This window comes from Balaenoptera musculus, chromosome 3 (genome assembly GCF_009873245.2).
Source record: "Balaenoptera musculus isolate JJ_BM4_2016_0621 chromosome 3, mBalMus1.pri.v3, whole genome shotgun sequence".
Lineage (NCBI taxonomy): Eukaryota > Metazoa > Chordata > Mammalia > Artiodactyla > Balaenopteridae > Balaenoptera > Balaenoptera musculus.
This window is the reverse complement of record NC_045787.1, coordinates 144,093,456-144,119,891: the sequence shown is the minus strand read 5'-3', so window position 1 is coordinate 144,119,891 and position 26,436 is coordinate 144,093,456. Positions and strand designations below refer to the sequence as shown.

The window sequence follows — 26,436 nt, the reverse complement described above, 5'->3', positions numbered from 1 at the left end:
AGTCCTCAAACATCACCTTTCAGGCCTCATTCGGAACATGACAAAGCCACACAAGTCTTAGGCCCGAGTCCCAGGAAGATCTCAGCACACCTACGGAAGCCAGCGCACCGACTCCAGCTCCGAGTTTGGCGAAACAATACCAGAGACTTCATACCCCCGCAGGGCCTGCCCAACTCAAAGCCCGCCAGCGGACGCATGCGCAGAACGGGCGAGGGGGCGGAAGCCATCCGGGACTCGCAGGCATCCGTACAGCGGTCACATTCTCGGAAAGGCCTGGTTCCCTCGTCGCGGTGAGGAACTCCCTGGCAACGACTATGTAACATCACTGCCCGAAGAGAAACAAGGGAAGCGACCTTCCGCTCTCCGGCGCGCTTCCGTTTCAAACCCTAACTTCCGGTTCGTTAGCCGGTTCCGGTCCCCGCCTCTCACTTCCGGTCGCCTTGGATTCCGCTGCGGTCGGTTTCTGCGTTCACTGCTGCCGGTTCCGCCGCGCTCCAGGTGAGGGGATGCGGGGCACCACGGCGCGCCGTGGGGCTGGGGGACGCAGCTTTGCTGTCCTCGCGACCCGGCCTCCACTGTGGCCGGGCGGGCGGGCTGGTGGCTGCTCGTGGGGGCCCCGCCCGCGGCTGCCCAGGTTCGCGGCCCAGGCCTCCGGCCCCGGCCGGCTCTTCACAGGGGCCGACGCCCTCCCATCCAGCCTCGTCGCCTAGGTGGAGGGCTTCCGGCGCCTCAGTGTATTTTGCATCCCCAAACCTTTATTCCTCCCTCTTCTGGGGTTTGTCCGTCTCTCCCTCCTCCCTGTTGAACGTATCCCGGCCCTCTCGGGGTTTGGGGTCTTTGCCTGCCTTCTGTGCTGTCTCATACCAGTCACTTCCCACAGCTCTCTTCTCTGCACTCCCTCGCAGTTGCTGCTGCCCTGCTCTCCCGAGGAGGAGTTGACGGTACTTCAACAGTTACCCTTTACTGGGCGTGTTTAAATTTAACTCCCTCCCCTCAATTCCCAAGGTGTTAACTTTTGCTGCTGTTACTTTCAAATTAACTGCCTTTGCTACTTTTTAGTTGTGTGGTCTCGGGCAATTTGTTTTTCCTCTTTTTCAATTTTTTTGTCTGTATAATGAAGACAGTAGTTGTCAGTTTAGGATTGTGAAGATTAATGAGATTATTCAATTAAGTTGTTGAGCATGTTATCATTTTCCTATCTTCACCACCATTCGTATTGCTTTTTATAGTATACAAAGTGATGTCACGGCTGTTATCGCAGGGATTAACACTATTCTTGTCAAGTAAACATTCCTGCCTTGACTAGGCAAGTCACCACTGTATGTTAGAAGAATTTACCCAAACAGCCGTTCTTGACTGTAGTTTCACCATAAAGGTGTGCTCCTTGCTTACTTTTTCGGGTTTGATTGCCACATTTACCCCTAAAATCATTTTTCAGTTTATAAATCTGATAGGGTCTGCAGTGATACAAAACATTAAAATTGTGTAAGAAAGAAGGCTAAATGTGAAAACATAAAATGACTCATGCATTTGCATTGCATTGCTCCATTGTTGTTAATGATCTAAATATTGAAGGAATGAGGTTCAGTAACTTTGAAAAACAGTTTTAAGGACTTTATGCGGTAAAATTTTTTATGGTGTTTGTTTTGTTGTGCTTGGTCCTTTAGAGCAATTGTCAACTTGGAGATCCCACTTGTGGCATGGGTGATGACGTTTGTATACTGTTTTACTAAGCACATAGAGCCCATGCCATCTGGTACATTTTTTTTTTAAGGCTGAGAAAACTGAAGAGCCTAGAGCACTGGCTCTCAAACTTTAGCATGCCTCAGAGATGGGAGAGGGGAAGACAGAGATTGTTAAAACACAGATTTGCTAGGTCTCTTCTCACCAGACCCAGTTACATTCCCAACAAGTTACCAAGCGGGGTCAGTGCTGTTGGATGGTCTGGGGACCACACTTTGAGAACACTGGTCTAGAGGTGCAGTGACTTGTCCACGCTCACCTAGAGTTCAGGTGATCTCACTTCACATGTTCTGCTCTGCCCAACACAATATGCTGTATTAGTGCTACTTGCATTCCTAGCTCTTGTAAATTTTCAGTTTTATTTCCACTTCTCACAGAAAAATAATATTTAAATGATATTTCAATTTGACTCAAAAGGGCCATTTGGCTTTTTATTGAGGATTAAAACGTTTGTTAGAGCAAGTTCTCTCCAAATAGAATACACTGCCCTAAAGTAACACATCTTCTTTAAAGTTTTAGTAGAGCAGGTTGTAAACATAGAATAAATGTAAGTGAATTTACGGTGCTCTTTTCTAATGGGCATGTTGAAGACACCTTAAATTTCCAAATTACGTTTGCATGTTAAGATTTATAATTTGCCTTCTTTCTTGCAGTTGGTTGTAATACTTGAAGAGTGAAGTCAAATGTTGTATTAAATATATGACAGCATTTGGAAATACCACTACTTTGAGATTAGAAAATCTAGTTCTCTGACCTGTTGGGGGAACAAACCTATGAAAACTGGTAGAAAGCTTTATGGGGGGAGGAGACCTACATGCTATTGTTGATGAGTGGCAGCTGCTATATAATCTTTGTGTACTTATATCTGTGCCTGTAGGTTTTGTATTTACTGATCTTTGGTGCCCTAACTCCTGTAGATGCAATTCAAGAGAGACAGTTGTGTAAGGGAAGAAACATGAGATTTAGTCAGAAGACTTGTTCTGTTATCAGCTGTGTGCCCATGAGCAGATTACATAACCTCTCTGAACTCCTATTTCCTTAATTGTAAAAGAGGGACAGTTCTTATCAAACAACCCTGTTAAAGGAGATTGAGTAAAAACTGTCCAGTGTATTAAATATGAAACAAATAATGGCCACTTACTATTTATTTAGTGCAGTGCCTGGAACACTTCAGTTCTAGTTTTTAAAACAATTTATGTAACCAGTACTTACTTGTTTAGAGCTTACTATGTGCCAGGTAGTATGTGACTTACAAAAATTAATTTATTCCTCTTAAGAACCCTGAGAAGTAGGTAGTATTAGCATCCCTATTTTACAGATGAGGAAACCTAGGCACTAAGAGTCAGTTAGCTTTCCAAGGTTAAATAGCTAATAAGTGGGAGAGCTGAGCTCTGAACCCAGGTAATCTGTCTCTAGAGTTTATGCTCTTAACAACTCACTGTCCTACCTTGCAAATGGTAAATGAACATGGACGGTCCATCATGGAGGAACTTGCCAGTAGCATAAACCTGATCAGAGAGGGAGGAATAGTTAGCTCATTTATTGCAACTTTCCACTTGAACAGGGAGAATCTGATAGAATATTAGGAAGTTGTAACTTTAAGCCAAAAATTGAGAGGGTGGGAGAATTTTAACTTTGATTCCTGATAACTTTTGGCATTCTGATAACATTTCTGTAAGTAGAAAATCCTGTTTCTCTACCATCAAGTTGTAAAATAGGACTCAAATGACACAGTTTATAAAATTTAAAGTTACAAGTTTACATACATCTTTGATATATCTATTTTAAATTGTATATGCCTTTCTTTCTAGGTATCTTTTTCTGAACAAAAGTTGCCTCATCGTATGTTTCAAGGATGGCTCTTCCTATCATTGTAAAATGGGGTGGACAGGAATATTCAGTGACCACACTTTCAGAAGATGATACTGTGCTAGATCTCAAACAGTTTCTCAAGACCCTTACGGGAGTGCTACCAGAACGCCAGAAGTTACTTGGACTCAAAGTTAAAGGTAATTTTCTCCCTTCTTCAAATTTATTGCATTGATATATTTATGAATCTTTATAATAGCTATTATCTGTTCACTTTAGTAAGTCTTTCCTCTTGGAGATTTCTTTGATAGGGATATCCGTAAAATTTTTTTGATGGTACAAGTAAGAATATTTAAGGATACCTGAAAATACCACCACTATTAAGATTACTTTTGATTTCCTCTGACAGTTGATGTTTGCTTGTTAAACCTGTGACATGGAAGTCCCAGGTAAACAGTGTAATTTCTTTCTTTTTTTTAAGACTTATATATTATTTATTTAATTTTTTTTTTTGGCTATGTCGGGGTCGGGTCTTAATTGCGGCACTCGGGATCTTCGTTGAGGCATGCGGGATCTTTCTTTGTGGCGTGTGGACTTCTTTCTAGTTTTGGTGTACGGGTTTTCTTTAGTTGTGGCACGCAGGCTCCAGAGTGCATGGGCTCTGTAGTTTGTAGCATGCGGGCTCTAGTTGAGGCACACGAGCTCAGTCGTTGTGGCGCACGGGCTTAGTTGCCCCGCGGCATGTGGGATCTTATTTCCCTGACCAGGGATCGAACCCGCGTCCCCTGCTTTGTAAGGCGGATTCTTTACCACTGGACCACCAGGGAAGTCCCCAGTGTAATTTCTAGTATGTGTCTGTTAGCACAGCCTTTTCATTACAGCTTGGGCCTTTTACTCTCCCCAAATTATCTTTTCTGTTTCGAAAGTAATAATGATTTGAAAATTATAGGCAGTGTTCACATTCAGTTAAAAGGCACTTTCAAGGTGTTTGTCTTATCATTGAACGGTGAGTTCTGAGTAGCAGTAAATGTACAGTAATCTCAGGCACTCAATTTTCAGGACTTTCTGGAAAACAGTCATCTTCATCTTGAACAACAGAATAAAACATGAATTTATTTTGTTTAGTTAGTTGAATTAAAGGTGTTCCTCTAAGAGTTTGGGAAAAATTCCAACCTTGTGTTAATTACTACTTCTTAGTGTGTTAGAAATTACTAATTCAGCAGTAACAGTTTGTTAATTTAAGGAAAAAAACTTGCTGTGGAATCTGTACCAAACCTTTTAATGTTAGGGTTTTGTGTAATGGGATAGTGAAACCAGCACCTGAACTTTAGTGAGAAAACAGTCATTTGCTTGTATTGTAGGCAAACCTGCAGAAAATGATGTTAAGCTTGGAGCTCTCAAACTGAAACCAAATACTAAAATCATGATGATGGGAACTCGTGAGGAGAGCTTGGTAAATGTTTACTTTTGTTACCATTTGTCCCTTTGAAGATATTATGGTTTATATCACACTGTTGTATCATAGTTTTAATTGTGGTAAAATTGTCAGTTTAGCAGTCAATGAAAAATAAAAGCTGCACAATGAATGTATTATTAACTCAGCAGAAAGCAAATACTGGGAAATTTGTTAGTGTATAGCTAGCTGTAAGTGTAGTAGTAGTGCTAATGGTCAAATTTAACATGGTAAATCTGCCCAGTGAACATATATAACAAAATATAAAATGTGGACGTTTTCCCGTAGTGTGTGCTTGCAAGACTCTTGGACTCAAATTGTACCTCTTATTTGTTTTTTATGCTATGAATGTATTTGTTATGTTAATGATAATATGGTCAAACAAAACTATTTTTCATCTTAATAGGAAGATGTCTTAGGTCCACCTCCTGACAATGATGATGTTATTAATGACTTTGACATTGAAGATGAAGTAGTTGAAGTAGAAAATAGGTGAGTGCTTTTCATCATCAAAGGAAATTGGTTGTAATTTGAGAAAAAGTGAATATTTCATCTGATTTTATTTTTCGTTAGGGAGGAAAACCTACTGAAAATTTCCCGCAGAGTAAAAGAGTACAAAGTGGAAATTTTGAATCCTCCCAGGGAAGGGAAAAAACTTTTGGTACTAGATGTTGATTATACATTATTTGGTAAGTCAGCTAAAACTGTGCTCCATCTTCTGTTATCCACAATGGCATTTTCCCCTTTTATTTCTTTGTTTTTCCCTTGCAATATGAAATATTTGAAAGCTTTTCTTTTTATTTTAAAAGTAAATCATTTTATTGTAAGAGAAAAAAGAAGTCATCTGTAATCCCAAGATCCAAAGATGACTACTCATATTTTTATGTGCATCTTCCAGGGTGTTTGTATGTATGTCCTTTTTATGCTTACTTAATGATATATTGAACATCGCAGTCATTTAACATTCATTGTGAGTTAAATATGTGTATTTTTTGGTCAGGCGCTTTTCTAGTTTATGGATGTGTGATGATTTAATCAAGTGATTCCCTATTGATGAACACTTAACATTTTATGATTATTTAAAAATCATTTTTGATATTTTATTCCTGGTTTTCTATTTAATTATGTTCAAGGCAGATTCTTGAATTTAAAATTTCATGTCAACAAAAAAAGAAATTTGTTCTTTCATCCTCTAATATTACCAGAAATGATTAGTTAACTCCTGATATTAGAATGAATTTATTTACCTCTAATCCTTAACTTTAAGTACATGTCATAAGTTAGCGTAAATTTTTTTAAAAATTTGATTATTAAGTTAATCAAACCTGTTATTTTGGTGAAATATGATTATATTTGGTAGGTAAATGGCTAAAAAGTGAGTATATGTGGCCCTAGTTTTTCATATCCTAAAATAACATCTGCGTTTTAGAGATTAGATGAGAAAAAAATTTACTGTTTATTATATAAACCTGAATTCTGGGTATCGGTCTTTGCAAATTGAACAGAATTGATCAATTAAAATTGGATTGCAAGAATATTGAATTGTGTGCTTTGAAGACATCCCTTTGTCAGCTGATGTAAGTTAGTCTGAAGTAGTTTGTATTTGAGTGTTTCTGTTACATTTCAGAAGTTTAATTGATATTAGGTACTTGTCCATGATAATAAACTAATCATCATCTCTAACTGATTTTCTTTTAGACCATAGGTCTTGTGCAGAGACTGGGGTAGAATTAATGCGGCCATATCTTCATGAATTCCTAACATCTGCATATGAGGATTATGACATTGTTATTTGGTGTAAGCTATATTTCTTGTTCAGATTTCCATGAAAATAAGGTTGTTCCTTATATTACTCTGCTTTATAAAATGTGACTTAAATTTTATATTTTGTAAATTTCTGATGAAGCATGTTTGACTTTCTTGCATCACAATATAAACTTATGTGTATTTGCCAAATACCACTGAAATAATTAAATATAGGAAGAGAGTAGATTATGGTGTGGAAAAAAAAATGGCCTTATTTTCACAAGACCCCACCTTGATTAGGATCTTTTCTTTCTGATCTTTGCTATAGAATCTTTGATGCTTTAGTATATTGTTGCTTTCTCCTTTCTTCGTCACTCTAGTCTCAAAACACTTGGAGAAAGATAAGTATTAAAAAAAATTTTACAGTGATGTAGTTCAGAAATAAAGGCAATATGAATTTACTCAAGGAAAATCAATAAATGGGCTAAAGCAATGTTACTCAGCTTGTGGTCTGCCATTCCAGGAACTTACAGGTCTGTGGTAACAGTGAGTTTGCTCCAAAAAGTAAATTTACTACATTACTGAGCACACTGTTTAGTTCAGGTGACAATCTTTTTGTGGCACGACTTTCTGAAAAGGGAAGGGGAGTGTATTGATTTACATCTCACCTTCCCACAGACATTTAAAGTTACCTCTTGGCAATGTCATAAGCAGAAAAGAGCTATCCTAATTGTGAATTAAATAAAATCCCTAAAGATGGTAATCGTACTAGGTTTTTGATGAGAGGCCACATAGTTGTTCTGCAGTTTGTAAATTTCCTTTGTATTTTCTTTTATAATCAGAGTATCTCAATAGTTTAGTGTTACTATGAGTGCATAGCCATTACAATTCAATACGTAGTTAAATATGTAATTTTCTGGTTTTTAAGATACAGAGAAGAAAGCTTTCTGGGAAGCAGTTTTTTGTTCAGCAACTCTGACATCTGAGATGACATTTGAGAAAAAAGTTTATCCTCTAAATATTAGAGTAGACTTAGGGACTTTGAGAACTTTTTACAATCATGTTTAAAATAAATTTTTTTTAAAAAATGAATTTCATGGTAGTACGTTGAAAAGAGCACCTCATTTTGGAGCTAAATAGAATAGGGTTTTAATCCTGGCTCTGACCTCACTTTGTGACACTAGACAGGTCAGTTAATTGCTCTGAGGCTTAGCTTCCTCATCTGAGAAATGAAGATAAATAAATCTATATTACAGGGTAGTTGTAAGAATAAAATGTTGGTATAGCAACTAGTAACATGTCTGACATGTAATAGTTTCTTAATAATTAGAAACTCTTTTTATTAGCTGTAAATCTTTCTGTTTTTCATCTGGGGATTATAGTCCTAAAGTATATTCTGAATTAAAAAAATTGTTTTTCCCTATCGCCTGATTGTTGTCATTGTAGATACATCAATCTCTAAAATTTTAGTTCAACTGACCAGTTTTGCATGTAAGGTGATTTTGGTTCTTATATGTGTGCTAAAGATTTTTATTTTGAGGACTCAGCTACCTCTTTGCCCTTAAATAATATACACACACTCATATACACACTTTAAATAATTGAACTCCTTTTTCCATTTTTAAACATTTTACTTTGTAATACCTATATAGTTTAGTCCAATAACTTGAGATGAGTAGGGCACATAAAACTGAAGTTTGAATTTTTATCAGTGATCTCAGAAGTGGTTGGTGTCTGACAATGAGCAGGCACGTGACATAGATAGGGTTTGTGAATTTAGTTGCCTCAGACTTCTTGTTAAAAGCTGCTGGACTCAATGAGCACTAAGTTTGCTGAGCCTGGCAAAATGCTAATTTTCATTAGCATTTTTTGACAGTCTTCAGCCTAGCAGTCTTCAGCATAAACTTTTGGCACATAACATTAATCTGCTTATGTTGACATATATACCTGTGTGTTGCCTGGCAGTAGGAACGCAGAAGAAAATGGAGATCCAGGCACCCTAAATTCAAGTTTAGAACTAATAGAGAACAGTATTAGGGCTGTTTTTATAAGGGTGGTTAGGTCTTGATTTATGAATTTCCTAGGTTCAGAGTTCTTTTGAGGATTGGTTACCTTATCTTTTAGATAAAAGTTGTTTCAATGTTACTGTCTTGAAGACATACCAAAATAAGTTTATTTTTATAAATAGTTAAAAGGAAATTACCATAAATATGCTAGGGATTATTTGTGATGTATTTGAACTTTTAGTCTTGCTTAGAAAACTTAACTGATTTATACAGAAGAAAGATTTTTTAAATGAAATTCAAGCTTTTCATACATATTGTGTTATCATTCCTCATGTTTTAGCTGCAACAAATATGAAGTGGATTGAAGCTAAAATGAAAGTAAGTGTTAGAAAACAATCCATTTAAGAACGTTTTGAAACTGCATTTGTCTTTTTAGAAAGTTCCGAATTGAATTAATTTCATTGTCATTGGAGGGCATTTAGTAGCAAAACAAATGCCAGTATCAGGAGTTAGAGGTGTGTTTAAAGTCTGCTTAATGGTGGTTTGCATTGATTACCTATGTCTTTTTCAAGAAAAAGTACAGCAAAGCTTCCTCTCCTCTTTCTCCCATTTTACGCTAATACTTTCTTTTCCTTCGTTTCTCTGGTATGTGATACTTAAAGGAGTGATGCTCTTCTAAAATATTAAATTGGGAAGTAACCTGTTTCTGGTAGTACATTGAAAAGGGCCCCTCATTTTGGAGCTAAATAGACTAGGGTTCTTTGGACTACCATTTATCGATTTCGCTTCGTGAAACTAAAATGCTTGCTAGTTGTTGAGCAAGGTGTGGTAGCCAGGGGGGTAGAAAGTTGGCATTATGGGAAATTATAGCTGGACTTTTCATAAAGCCTGGAATTTTCCACATTATTGTATTTTAACCACATGAATATTTGTATTTATAGGAGCTGGGAGTGAGTACAAACGCAAATTACAAGATAACCTTCATGTTGGACAGTGCTGCTATGATAACAGTGCATACTCCAAGGAGAGGATTAATAGATGTAAGAAGTCATTTTACTTTTTATTGAAAGACTTGCTTGTTTTCTGGTGTACTTTTATATTTATATTGATGGAATAAACTACACAGAGTTTAGAAATACATCTGAGTGGATAATAAAATATCAGTTGAGTTTTGACATAGGAAGATGTATTTCAGGTTAACAGATTTGAATTTTAGTGACAAAGTTAAGGATCTTGAGGAAGGACTGTCAAGAAAGGTCATGGTTAATTGTCCTGTGATGATAACAGCACAGTGTTGCTAAAGACAGAGTATGTGTGAAAAAATACTGAATGTTGTCAAGGAAGATACTAGAAACAGACCAGGACACACTTGCCCTGCCCTCTATGAAACTGATAAATAAAAGCAGATATATCATGATGCATGTACTTTGGGGTGATGTACGTGAAGCCCTAGAGAAAGCAATAAGAACCATCAGGAAAGAGTTGGGCTAAAAAGATTAAGGTTCTTCACTTTGTTTACTTGTCAAGTAACTAGTCATATTATGAACTTCTATGATCTGCAAGGCCCTGTAATGGGCACTGTTGGGAATAAAGAGATAGGAGACATGGTCCATACCTTTTGGAAACACAGACTAATAGGAATTGGGGAGAACTTAGCAAACTAAGAATGCTTAGGGAAGACAGTATTAAAATTGTCAAAGTCATAAAAGTCATAAATAGAATTGTTTATGTCTGTGTGGAGTTTTCAATAAAGGAAATACTGCGTACATCAAGGAAAAATATAATTTATTACCTACTAAAGTGGTACATGTACAAAGTCTAAACAGTAAAAAGAAGTTTGGGAAGTGTTAAACAGGAGTGTTTATAATAATGAAAAATTAAAGGAATAAAAAGAAATCCTCAATAACAAATCCCTACAGCAGTAGTGAGTTGGTTGTACACATTTTTGTTCGTCCATTTAATGGAATGCAGCTAATTATTTGATGCAGTATTTAGTACTTCAGAAATTTTTCATGATACATTATTAAAGTGAAAGAAGTATTTTAGCAGTATTTGCAAACTGTTAGAAAATAGTTTTTAACCGTTGTTTGGTTCAGGGGTTCCCTTAGCTTAACAAAAGATCTGTGAACTCTTTGAGGTTGCTGCTGTTTATCAGAAAGACTGGAGAAATATATCAGAATATCTAGTTGCATTCTTTGGTACTAACTGGATTATAGGTAATTAAATATTTTCCTTTGTGCTTTTTTGTGTTTTCAGATTTTTTTCTACAGTCAGCAATATTACTTCTCTAATTGAAAACAAGGTAGCTCATGTTTTGGAGAACATATGGTGCTTGCCCTAATTGCAAAATGACAGCACTATTTAAGAAGATGTAGGATTTCTAACCCTTGGTGTCATAAAGCTTTTATATTTTTTGAGGCTTTATGTTGGCTAAGAAAACCAAGAATCTGGTTTATTGTGTCAGTTTCTATATATTTGGCTTCAAGTATTTGGGGGGTTTGTTTCAGTAGTAAACAAATAGTGCAGACAAATACAGCAAATAAAATTTTAGTGAAATTAAAATATTTGAATAACATTTTTTGCAGTAATGAGGACACTAAGGAAAATAAAAGGTTTTCTCCATATTAAAAGAAATTATAGAGGAGAAAAAACATTTTAAAATTAATGACAACCCTTGTCACCATTTATTTACTACCATTTAATCTCGTATAATTATTATTATCATCATATAGTCTCACATTACCATCAATGAGACTACTGCCTTCAGCAAAAAGTACTTTTTCTTCTAAAAGTTAATGTATTTAAAATATTTTTGTGAGTGTGTAAAGTATATTCACATGATTCACAAATAAAGTGTATAGTGAAAAGTATTCCTCCCTCCTGGACCCTCCAGCCACTTACCTTTCCTTCCTTCAAGCAATCACTATTATTTCTTGTGTGATCTTACATAGAATTTATGCAGGTATCAATAGATATGAATAACTGAGGAATTACCTTTTTGAAGGCTCATTATAAGAATTCAGAAATAAAAGCAAGAATTTACAAATTACAGTGTTCTGAAGTTAAATAATCAGATGCCCTAGAAATTGTGCACCTATACCACTGAACTAAGGAGAAAGTCCATTTTTCCTTTACAAAATATATAAATATTGTAATAAAAGAACGAGGTACATTGTCATTAAGGTTTTCTAGTTTTGAAAACAGACCCCATGTGAAACCTCAAGCCCTGAGGGGACATGTGAATGCTCAGCAGACATCTAAACAAATACTAGATTTTTTTAAAATTAAATACTTTTTTTGATCCCAAATCTTCATATTGAAATTATAGGAAGTCTTATAATGGGCTTAGTTCCATTAGACATGAACAGACCTTTCAGAAGTTGACATTGAAGATATATTGTCCCTTACAGTGTGTTGCATCTTGGTTCTGTTCTGTTCACACAGCCAGCCATCACTGTCTCATGGTAAAGGAACGCTCTGGCATAGTTCTGCAGGGCATTTTGCAGTATTTCTGCTTTTAAGAAAGGATGAACTATTGATGAAATTTGAGTTAAATCTAAACTTTTATTCTAAGGTAAAGCCTCTTGGTGTTATATGGGGAAAGTTTTCGGAGTTTTACAGCAAAAAAAACACCATCATGTTTGATGACATAGGAAGAAATTTTCTAATGAACCCACAGAATGGACTAAAGGTAAGACATAATTTTACTTGCTGTTCTCACATATGCTGGATTATGTAGTAGAACGTTAGCACTATTGAATTTTATAAATTTTTGGAAGTAGTGTATTATCCTGGCAAGAAAAGCTTAAGTGTTTAGAAAAATTCATATAAAATTGAGCATTCTCTTTTTTTTTTTTTTTTTTTAAAGAAATTCACGTTCTTTTATTTATTTATTTATTTATTTATGACTGTGTTGGGTCTTCGTTTCTGTGCTAGGGCTTTCTCTAATTGTGGCAAGTGGGGACCACTCTTCATCGCGGTGCGCGGGCCTCTCACCATCGCGGCCTCTCTTGTTGCGGAGCACAGGCTCCAGACGCGCAGGCTCAGTAGTTGTGGCTCACGGGCCCAGTTGCTCCGTGGCATGTGGGATCTTCCCAGACCAGGGCTCGAACCCGTGTCCCCTGCATTGGCAGGCAGATTCTCAACCACTGCGCCACCAGGGAAGCCCAAGCATTCTCTTTTTTTGCTTGGTATCTCCTTAGTTAACCAACTCATCCAGATGGTTTGTTTTGTTTTGTTTTTCTAATGTTTTTTTTTTACATAAATTTATTTTATTTATTTATTTTTGGCTGTGTTGGGTGTTTGTTGCTGCGTGTGGGCTTTCTCTAGTTGTGGCAAGCGGGGGCTTCTCTTGTTGTGGAGCACCGGCTCTAGGTGCACAGGCTTCAGTAGTTGTGACATGTGGGCTCCGTAGTTGTGGCTCGTGGGCTCTAGAGCGCAGGCTTAGTAGTTGTGGCGCATGGGCTTTGTTGCTCTGTGGCATGCGGGATCTTCCCGGACCAGGGCTCGAACCCGTGTACCCTGCATTGGCAGGCAGATTCTTAACCACTGTGCCACCAGGGAAGCCCCCATCCAGATGTTTTATTTTCAGTTAGCTCTGTGGAGCAACATGAGCTTACTGACATTGACTTTTAGCATCAAAAGTGAAAGCATCAGACATTCTATTGGATACAAATCTTGAATTTCTGATGTTCTAGTTAGCTGGAAAGCTGGCAATAAGGGTATTTTTCCTTTTTAAACTGAAACTAATAAAAGGTTTTTGAAAATTCATATAGTCTAAGTGGAGAGCTTAGAATTATGAAATGCTGGAGCTAGAAGGAACCTCAGTCATCTTTTATAGAAACAATCTGAGGATCAGAAAGTTCATGACTTGCCCAAGGTCATGTATGTAACTGGTTAATGATAGAATTTGAGTTAGAACCCAAGTAACTTGGTTTCTAGGCCAGTGATGATCTTAGCATTAACTGACATGCAATCTTATCTAGGCATCATAGTGATATTTAACCCTGGTAGCAGCGTAAAATTGGTAAGAGAGAAATTTGAAACTTAAAATTTCTGGTACCTGTGGTTGCCTATGTGTAAATACAATATGAAAATGGAAAAGATAGCTCTGTATTATGGTACAATGCAAATGGAGTCTCCATTTGAAGTGTAACTCCTGACACTAAGATACTTTTAATCTCAGTCCTGAACTTTTCCACCAGCTGAATTCTTTTTTTTTAATGTTTTGTTGTTTTTTTTTAAATTAATTTACTTATTTTGGCTGCATTGGGTCTTCATTGCTGAGCGCGGGCTTTCTCTAGTTGCAGTGAGCGGGGGCTACTCTTTGTTCCGGTGCGCGGGCTTCTCATCGCGGTGGCTTCTGTTGTTGCAGAGCGTGGGCTCTAGGTGCCTGGGCGTCAGTAGTTGTGGCATGTGGGCTCAGTAGTTGTGGCTCGCAGGCTCAAGAGCACAGGCTCAGTAGTTGTGGCGCACGGGCCTAGTTGCTCCGCGGCATGTGGGATCTTCCCGGACCAGGGCTTGAACCTGTGTCCCCTGCATTGGCAGGTAGATTCTTAACCACTCTGCCACCAGGGAAGTCCCCACCAGCTGAATTCTTGATGACTTTAAAAGACAAGAGAGAAAAACTTGAAGAAGGTAGATTTTTGAAGCTCTCCGTACAGACTGTTGATGTGGTCTTTAGTGTACAATGAGGATAGTTTAGGGACTGAATATTAATCTAGGTAGTGAATTGCCACAAATATAAAAGCTGTTGACTTGGAAGAAAAGTACTTGGTGTAGACTGGTGGTTATGCTGTCCTTTAAAAATGATTTCTGTTTGAGGCTTTAGGAGAAGTGCTTTTCCTGTGTGTAGTTTATGAGGTATAAGGTACAAAAGTACGTTCTTCAGTCTTGAGGAAAGATTCAATTGATCTAAGCCAAATTTTGTATGAAACTAATGGTGTCTATACTGGAAAGGAGGTAAAGTCATGGTATTTAAGGAATGATTAATTTTTTTTTAACTGAGGTATAATATTAGTTTCAGGTATACAACATAATTTATGATTTGATATTTGTTTATATTGTGAAATGATCACCACAATAAGTCTAGTTAACTAACATCCGTCACCATACATAGTTACAGAATGTTTTCTTCTGATGAAAACATTTAAGATCTGCTCTCTTAGCAACTTTCAGATATGCAGTATGGTATTGTTAACTATAGTTGCTGTGCTATACCTTACATCCCCATGACTTATTTATTTTATAACTGGAGGTATGTACCTTTTGACTCCCTTTACCCATTTCTCCCACCCACCCATCTCTGGCAACCACCAGTATGTTCTTTCTGTTCTCTGTGTGTATGAGCTTGGCTTTATGTATGTGTTTTGTTTTTGTTTTTGTTTTAGATTCTACATATAAGTGAGACAGGGAATGGTTTTTGAGAAGAGCTTTAACTTAAAAATATATATATATTAGTTTCATGTGTGTTTTTAGAAGAAACATTATTTTCCCAGCCAACGTTTGGGCCCTCCTCATCTCTGGATGCAGAGAGATGATGATATAAACTTCTAGTTCTTTATGTTACTTTAGAGCAAGTTGTTTGTTTGTTTTTTAGCAGAGTACTCGTAGAATCATTGAAGGAATTCCTAAAAATATGTAAGTTTCTGCCTCCAAAAATTCTAATTCAGGAGAGGTATTTTTAAGCATTCTACAGGTAATCTCTCGCATGTCTCCTTTTGAAAGCCTCTTTTAAGAAGGTAGTAATTAATGATCTGCCCACGTTGACATAGAAGTGGTTTTGAAATTGTGAAATATTCTAAATTCTGTTTTGTTATCACAGTTCCATAGTGTTTCTGGTAGAAATCTCAGAGATTTCACAGATATCTTAAAGACTGCTTATTTTTAAAATAGTTAACTTCTAATATAAGCTTGCTAATCTTAAGGTTTGAAATATATAACATAGGAGGCTTTGTCAATTATGAATATAGTACTGAACTAAAGGAACTTGAATTTTGGTCATGGATTAATCAGTAGTTACTCTGAACTTCACTTTTATTATTTATATAAGGAAATGGTGATTTAAGAGAATGCGGATAATCTAAACATTCTTAATTTCCTAAAAATGTTTTTTGATATGAGCAGCGGTGGTAATATATGTTGCCTGCCCTTCTAGTGATCACTTTGATCATTCTTGAAGAATGGAACAGTGATTATACTAAAACAGTTGAAGTCAGTTAGGTGAATTTTTTCCACTTAACTAGTTTAACTTTTAGATCCAGAATTTTTAGGGTATTTTAGTTTTGTTACTTAATAGTGCTTAAGACCAAATGTTTAGAAAGTAAAAGTAACTTAGCAGGGCCTTGGGTTGAAAATCTTACTTACCAGCCACTGACTCTGTACTTTCTCTTTCAGTCTCAATCCCTTCCTGCTTCTATACTTGGAATCACTTTGGTACATTGTATATTAATAGTTTAGAAGTCAATATGTTGCCTTTACAATCTTTTTAAATGAGGGAGTACTTTAAAACATTACAGTATTGCCCAGGATTATGCTGAAACTCATTTCACTACATTCTGATATCACGCCTATTTACGCCTAACTGTAGGGCTTGAGCAGGTCCCTGCAGAGAATTTTCTTGATCTCCTGCAGTCACTGCTGCTGCTGTGAAGCAGCACTGCCCACGCTGCCTGTTTGGAATTAGGATCTCCTACAAGAGTTTGCTTCTGTGCAGACTCTGAAAGCTCTTATTGGTGCCCTTCAGCCAGAGCCCAGCTGACTAACAGCTGTGGAGGTCCCTGGCCCTAAACTGTTCTGATGTGAATAGAACCTGGAACGTATGGGAAAATTTTCTTCTTACTGTTTCAAGCTGGTGGTGTGTTTTTCCAATGACAGAGAAGTAAATTAAAAAATATTTAAAACCTCTACCCTTGATAGATATGGTAACGACTCCTATGGGCTCATTGTTCTCAACAGGTGACAATGATTAAATGTCATCTGTTTTTAAATGTCACTATGTAAAATTGACCGGTTTGCATTTTCTCCCAATCACAATAAAGATATATTAATGCTTTACTAAAATGATTTATTCAGTCCTTACAGGAGTATGTGTGATTTTTAAAAGATATTTTTTTTATAATGGAAAAGTTCAAACATAAAAAGAACTACATTGAATTGTATAAACTGACCCCCATGTATGCATTATCCTGTTTAAACAACTTGTTAATTCATGGATGTTTGCTCTATACCTTACCTGCATTTTGAAGCAAATCCCAGATACATTATTTCATCTAAAATTAGTTAAAAGTTTTTGAAATGCTGTCTTGAGTGCTGTATAGATGAGCTGGTGTCTTTAAAAAAGTAGAACTCTTTACTGGAAGTGTAACATAAAGAAAAGTGCATAAAATGTGCAGTTTAAACAAATTGTTTTATAAAGAACATATGTAACTACCATTCAAGTCAAGATGTAAAATCCCTTACTAATTATAGTCTTCAACCCTGTCCACCATCCTGACTTTTATGCTTTTGAAATGAATACTTTTTATCATAAAATATATTGAACTTAAAATTTAGAAAATATGGCTGATTTTTATGGGAAAACTCATATAATTAAAAATATTTTAATGGAGACTTTACTGATAAAAATGCTTATGATAAAATGTGAGTGAAAATAGGTTATACAAATGTGTAATATTTTAGCTATATAAAAATTTCATAGAAAATACTGATGTGAAAATCATCAGTGTTAAAATTTATCTCACTCCCCTGTAGATCAAGCTTGTATTGGGTACCTTTTTATGAATAAAGTGACGTGAATGAGATTATTTAATTAGTAAGAAGCAACTGGATTGATAGAAGGGGGAAAAATCTAAGCAGTTTTGCAAAGTAGAGAAGCCACATAAGGTTCAAGTGCTATAAGATAGCTGGTGTTGTGAGGTTCAGACTGAAGAGATAACAGAAGGTAAATTAAGTGGAAGAACTTCTACTATAAACATACCATGACTGTCAGTGAGATAATGTAAAAGTAATTCTTAGTATTGACAGCCTTGGTAATATTTTAATCTCAACTGTAATTTAAGTGATAGAATAGTGTAGATTTGTACTAGTTTTCTTACTACAATGTGAAGTGTTGGATAATGTTTGTTTTCTAATAGATAAGACCTTTTATGAAGGCACACCTAAATCGAGATAAAGACAAAGAACTTTTAAAATTAACCCAGTACCTCAAGGAAATAGCAAAGTTAGATGACTTTTTGGACCTAAATCACAAATATTGGGAAAGGTAAGTGCTAATTGCTTATTCATTTCTTCTTTATATTAATGAATGAAAAAATTGTCTGGCAGCTCTGGTATACACATAACTCTTATTTTTTGTTTAAAATGGGTGAATTCTAAAGCTATTTTCTAATCCAGTGACATCTCCCCTGGAATATTTTTCCCTTTCTCTTAACCTCTAACTTGTCCATAAACCCACATCTCTTAAGATCTTTAGTACTTCTCTAGTAGAGAGGATTTGAGAGACTAGTACATGTTTGTGATGCTACCTGTTAATTATTTTGTGACATTAAATGGGTTACTCTTTATGAATCTGTTCTCATACTGTAAAATAATGTCAGGATAAAATACAATATACTAAAAAGTTTTCTGTTAAAAATTACAAGTAACCTCTGTGTATCAGAAAAATTAGAAAATTTATTCCTTTAGGGAAACAATTACTTGTGATTATGAAAGATAACCACTGTTACCAGCTTGGTGTCTAGTCTTCTAGTCTTTTTTCTGAGCACAAACATAAGTACAAATCTACATATGGACTGCATATAAACGTCAAGATTTTGAGGCAGGAAAAACCTCTGGAGAAGTGAACAGGATTATTAGGTACTGCAAGTACTTTTTTGGAAGTAGATCTTTGAAGAGCTGACTTCACCAATACAGCAACAAAAGAAACTTCATGTAATATAACACTTTGGCTTTTCAAATTACACTTTTGGCTTTTCAGATCACTCATATACTTATGTACTTATATACCTACATAATACTTATTTATATACTTCTTATTAGAGTCTCATAATCCTATTAGGAGGGTAAGGCTGGCATTTTTATCCACATTTCCTGTAGATGGTGTAACTAAGTCATAGAGATAGTAAATGCCACAGTGTGAGCAAGTTTTACCATCAAAACTTGTCCAGGTCTCCTGATTTTAAGAACTCTTTCCCCATCCCCATAGCTCTGAGTATAGTAATTCATAAATGTGAGAAATAGAGATGTAAACATTTTAATTTATTGGTAGACTCCTATAAAATAATATGAAGAAAAATTTGCTTGGTGAATTAACATCTTTGCATCTTTACACTCTTGATCAGAGTTCTTTAGCAGCTTTGGCTCACTACCTTTATGCAAGAAGATCTTCAAATGGACTTTGAGTTTTGGGGGGAAATTATAATACTAGTTAATATATTGCTTTCACATTTGGAAGTAAGGCAGTGTGGAGTGATAGCATGTAGCCTCCAGAGCCTTGTTTTCAATCTGAACTCTGCCACTTTCTTGCTGTATGAACTTGGGCAAATTGCTTAACTTCTTTGTGACTGTAAAATAGAAATAAGTTCTCACTGAACACTCATAGAACTGTTGTGAGGACTAAATGAATTAATGCATGTACTTAGAACAGTGCTTGGCACATAAACAACACGTGTTAGCGATTATTAACAGTTATTACTTATCTTGAAAAGTTTTGTTATTAAAATAAACAACATTCTTTGGGTAGGAGAGTTAGATTGTTAACTTAAATTTAATGTGATACAGCTTAGACATCTTATTTTATTTCTTGCAGGTATCTCTCAAAGAAGCAAGGACAGTAGTTACAAGCTATACTGGCAGTTATTGAAGATACTTGAGATCCATGAACTTCTTTTTGCTTTTATGCTAAAGATCATTATGATAGTGCTGGACACTGCAGCAAATATCAGACTGCTTATACTTGGTCTTCCAGTTTTTTGTAAATTTAATTTTATATTTTTTGAAGATCATAGCAATATGCCAAAAAAAACAAAAAACAAAAAACACCTTTTTCCCCCTGTATGAATATACTGTAACTCTTGAAAAATATTTTCTCCAGCATAGAGTACTAAATTTTATTCCCCACACACACACAAAAAGTGGACAAAAATGTATGCTTAACAATGTCATTTTGTGACTTTGGAAATAAGTATGTCTTGTGTTTTTGTCTCACTGTGTTGTTGTCTAAGCCCAAACCCACCTTGAAACTACTGTTTTTAAAACCAAAAAAAGAAAAGTTTTTAGTAAGGAACCTAGTTTAATATGCTTAAAACCACCGAGAGTTTTTCTTATTCCTTTGTCATAAACACAATTTCTCTTATTACTCCACTACTTACATCTCTAAATTCTGAGCTGTCTCAGTTTGGTGTGTATGTGTGTCAGTGTTCTTTGAGTAAAACTGGAAAACGTCTGCTCTGATACAGATATGTCATAGTGTGACAAATAGAAAACATGAGATTGAGGAATGAAACTAAGGAACAAGAGTGTGTTTCTTTGTGGTGGCCAAGTAGAAGCACTCCTGCCTAAAACCGTTGTCCTAAAAGAAGTTAAAGGCAGTACATTTTAAAATGGGACGTATCACTGATTCAGTCCTAAAAAGCATGAACAAAAAGTTTTTGTTCTGTTACAGCTCTGTCTTCTCTAAGTGCAAACACTGTGTTGCAGTGAAAATATCTAGCCATAAGATTTTTTAAAAAATTTATTTGCAATGCTTATGCCTGCAGATATGTAATGTGATCACTGTTTTGTGTTGACAGTATTGCTTTTTACAGTTCTTCTATTTGAAAGGAATCTGATTCTTTCAAATAAACATGGTATGTATTGTTCTTACGGGGGACTATTTCAGTGGTGTAAATAATAAATTCCTTTTCTTAAAACATCAGTTATCTGCTCTATATTATCCCAAATATTTTGCCTCTTTGTTGAATCATGAAACAAACACTAGGTTCGGGCAGGCATCTCTTGAAAAAAATTAAATGTGTATGGTTTAAAAGTTTGGGAACCCCTAATTAAGATGATTCAATGAAAACGTCTTAATTATGAGGCTCAATTTAAATATTTAAGGATCGAATACAATTTTTTAAAGCATTTAATTGGCACATTTTCCCAGTGTGAAAAGTAGTTTATTATTCCAAGGTAAGGCTTTATCTTTTTAAAAAAACTGAACACTTAAAACTATTTATATAGGTTGATGAAGAGCAAACATTTTCTAAATCAGTATAAACTGAACTACAAAAATTAGCAAGCCTCAGGAAGCAAAGCAAAGTAGGTTCCAAAAAAAAATATTTTCTGCCATTAGGTGGTGCCCAAACCAAAGTTTATTAGCTGGTATGCTAAATTAAGCAGTCCTGGGAGAACATTGTCATTGTCAGCTTATTGAAATCACATGTGCTTGTGTGGTTAATACATTCATAGAGTGTGAGTTTTAGTGTGTCTTGTGCATCTCATAATTTATTGAACAGATCTATCTCTGTATTTCTATGTATGTGGCGTACACAGCAGAACCAGGAGATGACAATTCAGATTCATGTTCTAGTGAAACAGCAAATTAGTTTTATGATATACATGTTCCAGACTTTCAAACAATTAGTGCCTAATAAAGTATATTTAATCTAAAAACTGCAGAACATCATTAAATCTTTGATTTAGAAGGCAGTTTGAGACCTGGTAGCCCCTCAGGTCCTTTATGAAAATCAAGTTATTGGATTAATGATACCTGTAGGACTTACTCAGTTTTAAAGGTAAAGAATAGATAAGCAGGTCATTACAGTAAGGAACTGCAACATGATCTTCATTCATAGAAAGGAAAATGGTTGTCTTTTGCGGGGAGGAGGTAGAGCTGTGTGGGAATAGGGGTTGGTAAAGAAGGGTATGCAAAACAACAACACATGGGAAAATGCAAATTATATAGGGTATTTCTTGGTTTTTAAATGACAGTTAGTTGCCAAGAATAGTAATAAAATATGTGAATAGTGAATAAACTGGTTGAGGATTTTTCTCATCCCAAGCAATCAACAACTCTCTCGAGGAACAAATTGTTAGTTTTCCCTAAAGTATTGATACATCAAAATTTATTAATCTGGGCTTCCCTGGTGGCACAGTGGTTAAGAATCTGCCTGCCAATGCAGGGGAGACGGGTTCGAGCCCTGGTCCGGGAAGATCCCACATGCCGCGGAGCAAATAAGCCCGTGCGCCTCAACTACTGAGCCCGTGTGCCACAAGTACTGAAGCCCATGCACCTAGAGCCCGTGCTCCGCAACAAGAGAAGCCACCGCAGTTAGAAGCCCACGCACCGCAACAAAGAGTAGCCCCTGCACACTGCAACTAGAGAAAGCCCGCGTGCAGCAACAAAGACCCAACGCAGCCCCAAATAAATAAAACTAAAAAAAAAAAAAAATTATTAATCTTATTAGCTGGAATAGCAGCCCAAGTGGTGTCTCTAGAGATTAAGTGCTTAGATATTTATGTAAGGATATGCTGGTTTTAATTTTATTTTTGGCTGTGTTGGGTCTTCGTTGCTGCGCTCAGGCTTTCTCTAGTTGCAGAGAGCGGGGGCTACTCATTGTGGCTTCTCTTGTTGCGGAACATGGGCTCTAGGCGCACGGGCTTCAGTAGTTGTGGTGCACGGGCTTAGTTGCTCCGTGGCATGTGGGATCTTCCCGGACCAGGGCTCAAACCCGTGTCCCCTGCATTGGCAGGTGGATTCTTAACTACTGCGCCACCAGGGAACCCCGATATACTGGTTTTTAGAATTGCTTTGGAAAAACTGTGTGGGTCTGTGTGGGAATGCTAAGTATATAGAGCTTAAGGAGAAATCCTTGAAGATTAGTTGGATAGATTTATCAAAGACTTCTGAGAAACTAATGCATTTTAACAATTGAAACAGAAGTCAGTATCAGGCATCCCGTAGATTTAGAAAAGGGTGTCAATCATTTAATGTCAGCGAGGTTCCATGTAGAACGTAAAATCTTAAAAACCTCCCACGCTAATGATTTTTTAAAACTCTGGATGTAGGCAGGCACTTCTTAAATGCTAGTATAAGGATATTTCCTGATATACAGTGTTACTTATTAAAACACTGATTTCCTTCTGAAAAGCTTTAAAAGTTGAACCTATAGTTTGTATTGATATAAACTATGGGAAACCAGTCTTTAAAAATACCAAAAACAAAGATACTTCCATAAGTCAATATTGCCACAACAAACATTAGATTGTGTATAATTTGTGATGCTAAAGGCCAAATTGATGACTTTTCAGGAATATATAGATTATCAAAATGAAGTAATTTTTGATTGAATGCCAATCACTTGATCCTATTTACAGTTCTTTCTTTTCTTTCACTCATTATAATGCCTTTGAGATTTTTTTTTTTATTTGAAGTAGAGTTGCTCTACAATATTTTATGAGTTACAGGTATACAATATAGTGATTCACAATTTTTAAAGGTTATACCCCATTTATAGTTATGAAATATTGGCTGTATTCCCTGTGTTGTATAATATATCCTTGTAGCTTATTTTATACCTAATTGTTTGTAACTCTTACTCCCCTACCCTTATATTGCCCTCCCCACTTCCCTCTCCCTACTGGTAACCACTAGTTTGTTCTCTGTATCTCTGAGTCTGCTTTTTTTGTTGTTATATTTACTAATTTGTTGTATTTCTTAGCTTACACATATGTGATATCATAAACTATTTGTGTTTTTCTGTCTGACTTGTTTCACTTAGCATAATGCCCTCCAAGCCCATCCATGTCGTTGCAAATGGCAAAATTTCCTTCTTTTTAATGACTGAGTAGTATTGCATTGTATATCCATTCATCATTCATTGTATATTCCATCTTTACCCATTCATCTGTTGATGGACACTTAGGTTGCTTCGAAAAGATACGTGCACCCCAGTGTTCATAGTTGCATTATTTACTATTCCCAGTTCTTAATTACCTGGAGTACTTTAGATTGCTATCACTTCTTGTTGTATAATTTGTAAGGAGAACAGTGATGATTTCCCAGATGAGGCCTTAAGAAGAAAGGGCAAGTGATTTGTCAGAAAAACACTTGGGGAGAATCCCTCCTTACGAGTGGTGGTACCTTGGGTAAGTGTCTCTAACTCTTTGAACTTTTCCTTCTTCACAAAAGTGCTAATGATATAACCCATAGGCTGTTGCAAAGGTCAAATGAGACAGTGTGTAAGCACTTTGAAGCAGCAAAGGCTTGTGTGAATTAGATGTTATTAAAAGTAGTTCAGAGCATGTGGCTATGATTGAGCTATATCATTGAAATTATAATTAACAGGAGTGTAGTATTAAAAGGAAAACTTTTCTTAAGTATATTTTTTACAAATATTACCTTGGCTTTCTAAGAGTTCTAAACAATCAAGGAAAGTAGAATGAGGAAACTCTTCTTATGATCTAGATGTTTTTGTAAATATCCAAATGCTTTTAAGTCTGCAAATGCCACTTAATAATGGTCTGGATGGAAGATCTGCTGCCACCCCACCCCCCCCATAGGGGTGTATATGTTTGAAAATTTCACAGTGTTATAATACATCTTGTATAGTGGAATATTAACATTATTTTAATCTGTTCACTGAACATTATTTTAATCTGTTCACTGAAATTAGAAGCTTGCTAATTTTGCCATGCCATGTAAAAAATAACAAATCGTTCCAAAGCAATGAATTTTCTAAAACACCTTTTTTTCTTAGAAAGATACACTAAGGTAGATACTAGTTTTTTCCCCGACAGTCTTGGCAGAATAAACTGTCTATGCAGGAACCAGGCAATCAACGTTTAACTTGTATTTGTTAGTACCTACTGTATGTTTCAGACATGTTCTTCAGAGGTAAGCACCAAGATTCTCTACCCTCAAAGAGTGTATATTCCAGTATGGAAAACAATTAAAAAATTTTTTTTCAAAGAGTAAGAAGTGCTATAAATAGTAATATGATAGAAAGTGTGTGGGGTGGTGGAGTTGTAGAGTGGTGATTGACAATAGCATGGGCTAACGTGGGACAACCTGAACGGTAAGAGGCATCACTCAGAATATGATGAAGAAGAGTATTGGACAAAGCTAAGAGCAAGTGCGAGACCTTAAGGCAGGAACAAGATGGGCAGATTCAGGGACTAGTGGAAGGCAAGTGGTAATGAGAGCTGAGAATGGAGAGGGAGGCAGAGCCCATGGGATAGGTAGGATTCTGTAGGGCATTGTAAGTAACCTGGTGAATTCTGAGTGACTATTCTAAGTGAAATGGGAACAAGTGAAAGGTTTTAAGGGAATGACAATTTTTAAACAATCTGAGATATAATTTACATACTCTTAAGATTCACCCATTTGAATTCAATGTGCAATTCAGTGGTTTCTAACATTTATGGAGTTGTGCAACAATCACCACGGTCTAATTTTAGAACCTGATTTGTTGTTTAAAAGATCATCCTGGCTCTTGTGTGGAGAATGGATTATACAGGGGTGAAAGTATAAAGGACAAGATCAGGAGGCTACTGATGTTACCCAGGTGAGAGATTTTCAAAGTGACCGAAGGAAAGTTGGCATTTTTTCACTCCTTCATTGCCTCACTTCCCAACTACCTATTGAGCCCCTGTATTGTGCTGGGCCCTATGCCAGGAACCAGGTTTCCAGTGATGAAGATGATGTTAGCCGTGATCCCTCCCGCCCTGTGGAACACGCAGCAGTGCATGGACTGTGTGTCTCCTTGCAGGTTTGATGAGGCTGCTGATCTCACCACACTTGCAGGGAGAGTCTCTGAGTCCAGCCTGCTGAAACAGACTTGTCTTATGGGACGTGAGGTAATCACGGCAGTGACACCCCACCACGTTTGCCATGTTCTGTTAGAGTCAAGTGACAGGTCCCTCCCACACTCAGGGGAGGAGATTACACAAATGTGTGAACACCAGGAGGTAGAATCATTGAGTTATTTTATGGTCTCTCTGCCACAGTCCCTGAGCCTAATCTGTAAAGTTGGTATAAAAATAACCTATTTCACAGGGTGGTTATGTGGATTCAAAATGAAGTAACATATAGCAAACTCAGCCCTCTGGGCTTCACCACTTGCTAAGAGATTTCATTTGAAGAATAGAGAACTCACATATCAAAGTCAACATATAAAGAGCCTTTCTCACTTCACCCGCCACCCACAGTGAAAAAGCCCTCTGTGCTGTCCAGAAGTGGACCCAGGATGGAGTGTCCAGCATGAGTGTGAGTGGCATGTGACAGTGTCGGGAGAGTGCTCAGCAAGATAGATCAGAGGCCCCTTCTGTTTCTCTGGGGAGTCGCAGCGAGAACATGCCCTTCTAGCCATTTCATACACAGGCAGCCAAGAAAATCATTTACAGAGTATTTTGCTTTTGTGCTCAATATACTGCCACTTCTTCCCAGTATCTAATGGAGTTACAGTGTGTGCCCTAAATCTGTGGCTGACTTCTGCCAGATATTTCCTTAACTCCCAATCCCTGGAACCCCTTCCTCCAGCCTTCTGGGGGCTCATCTCCTGCAAACTGATTCAGAGGTGCTGCGTTACGATCAGATCTTTCAGAACATGCACTTCTATAAAGTTTTTGAACTTTTAGTCAAAGGAAAAACAGAAAAATAAGCCAGAACTTATTCCCCTCTACTGAGGGGATTAATGAAGG

General features: G+C 36.7%; 1 protein-coding gene across 1 annotated transcript; it reads left to right on the top strand.

The window, feature by feature from the left end:
• UBLCP1 (ubiquitin like domain containing CTD phosphatase 1) lies at positions 1–20,477 on the top strand. The gene is made up of 11 exons (XM_036848815.1): positions 1–498; positions 3,555–3,752; positions 4,914–5,005; positions 5,412–5,497; positions 5,579–5,694; positions 6,704–6,802; positions 9,098–9,135; positions 9,699–9,797; positions 12,332–12,448; positions 17,892–18,019; positions 19,565–20,477. The coding sequence occupies exons 2-11, from the start codon at positions 3,599–3,601 to the stop codon at positions 19,590–19,592; spliced, it is 957 nt and encodes a 318-aa protein (XP_036704710.1). The 5' UTR covers positions 1–498; positions 3,555–3,598; the 3' UTR covers positions 19,593–20,477.
• Positions 20,478–26,436: the final 5,959 nt, after the last annotated feature.

Excerpts from the sequence above, each read along its gene's own strand:
- UBLCP1 (XM_036848815.1), top strand. The coding sequence starts at position 3,599 with ATGGCTCTTCCTATCATTGTAAAATGGGGTGGACAGGAATATTCAGTG. Across the intron at positions 3,753-4,913 it reads ACTTGGACTCAAAGTTAAAG|GCAAACCTGCAGAAAATGAT; the intron begins GTAATTTTCTCC and ends CTTGTATTGTAG. Across the intron at positions 5,695-6,703 it reads TGTTGATTATACATTATTTG|ACCATAGGTCTTGTGCAGAG; the intron begins GTAAGTCAGCTA and ends ATTTTCTTTTAG.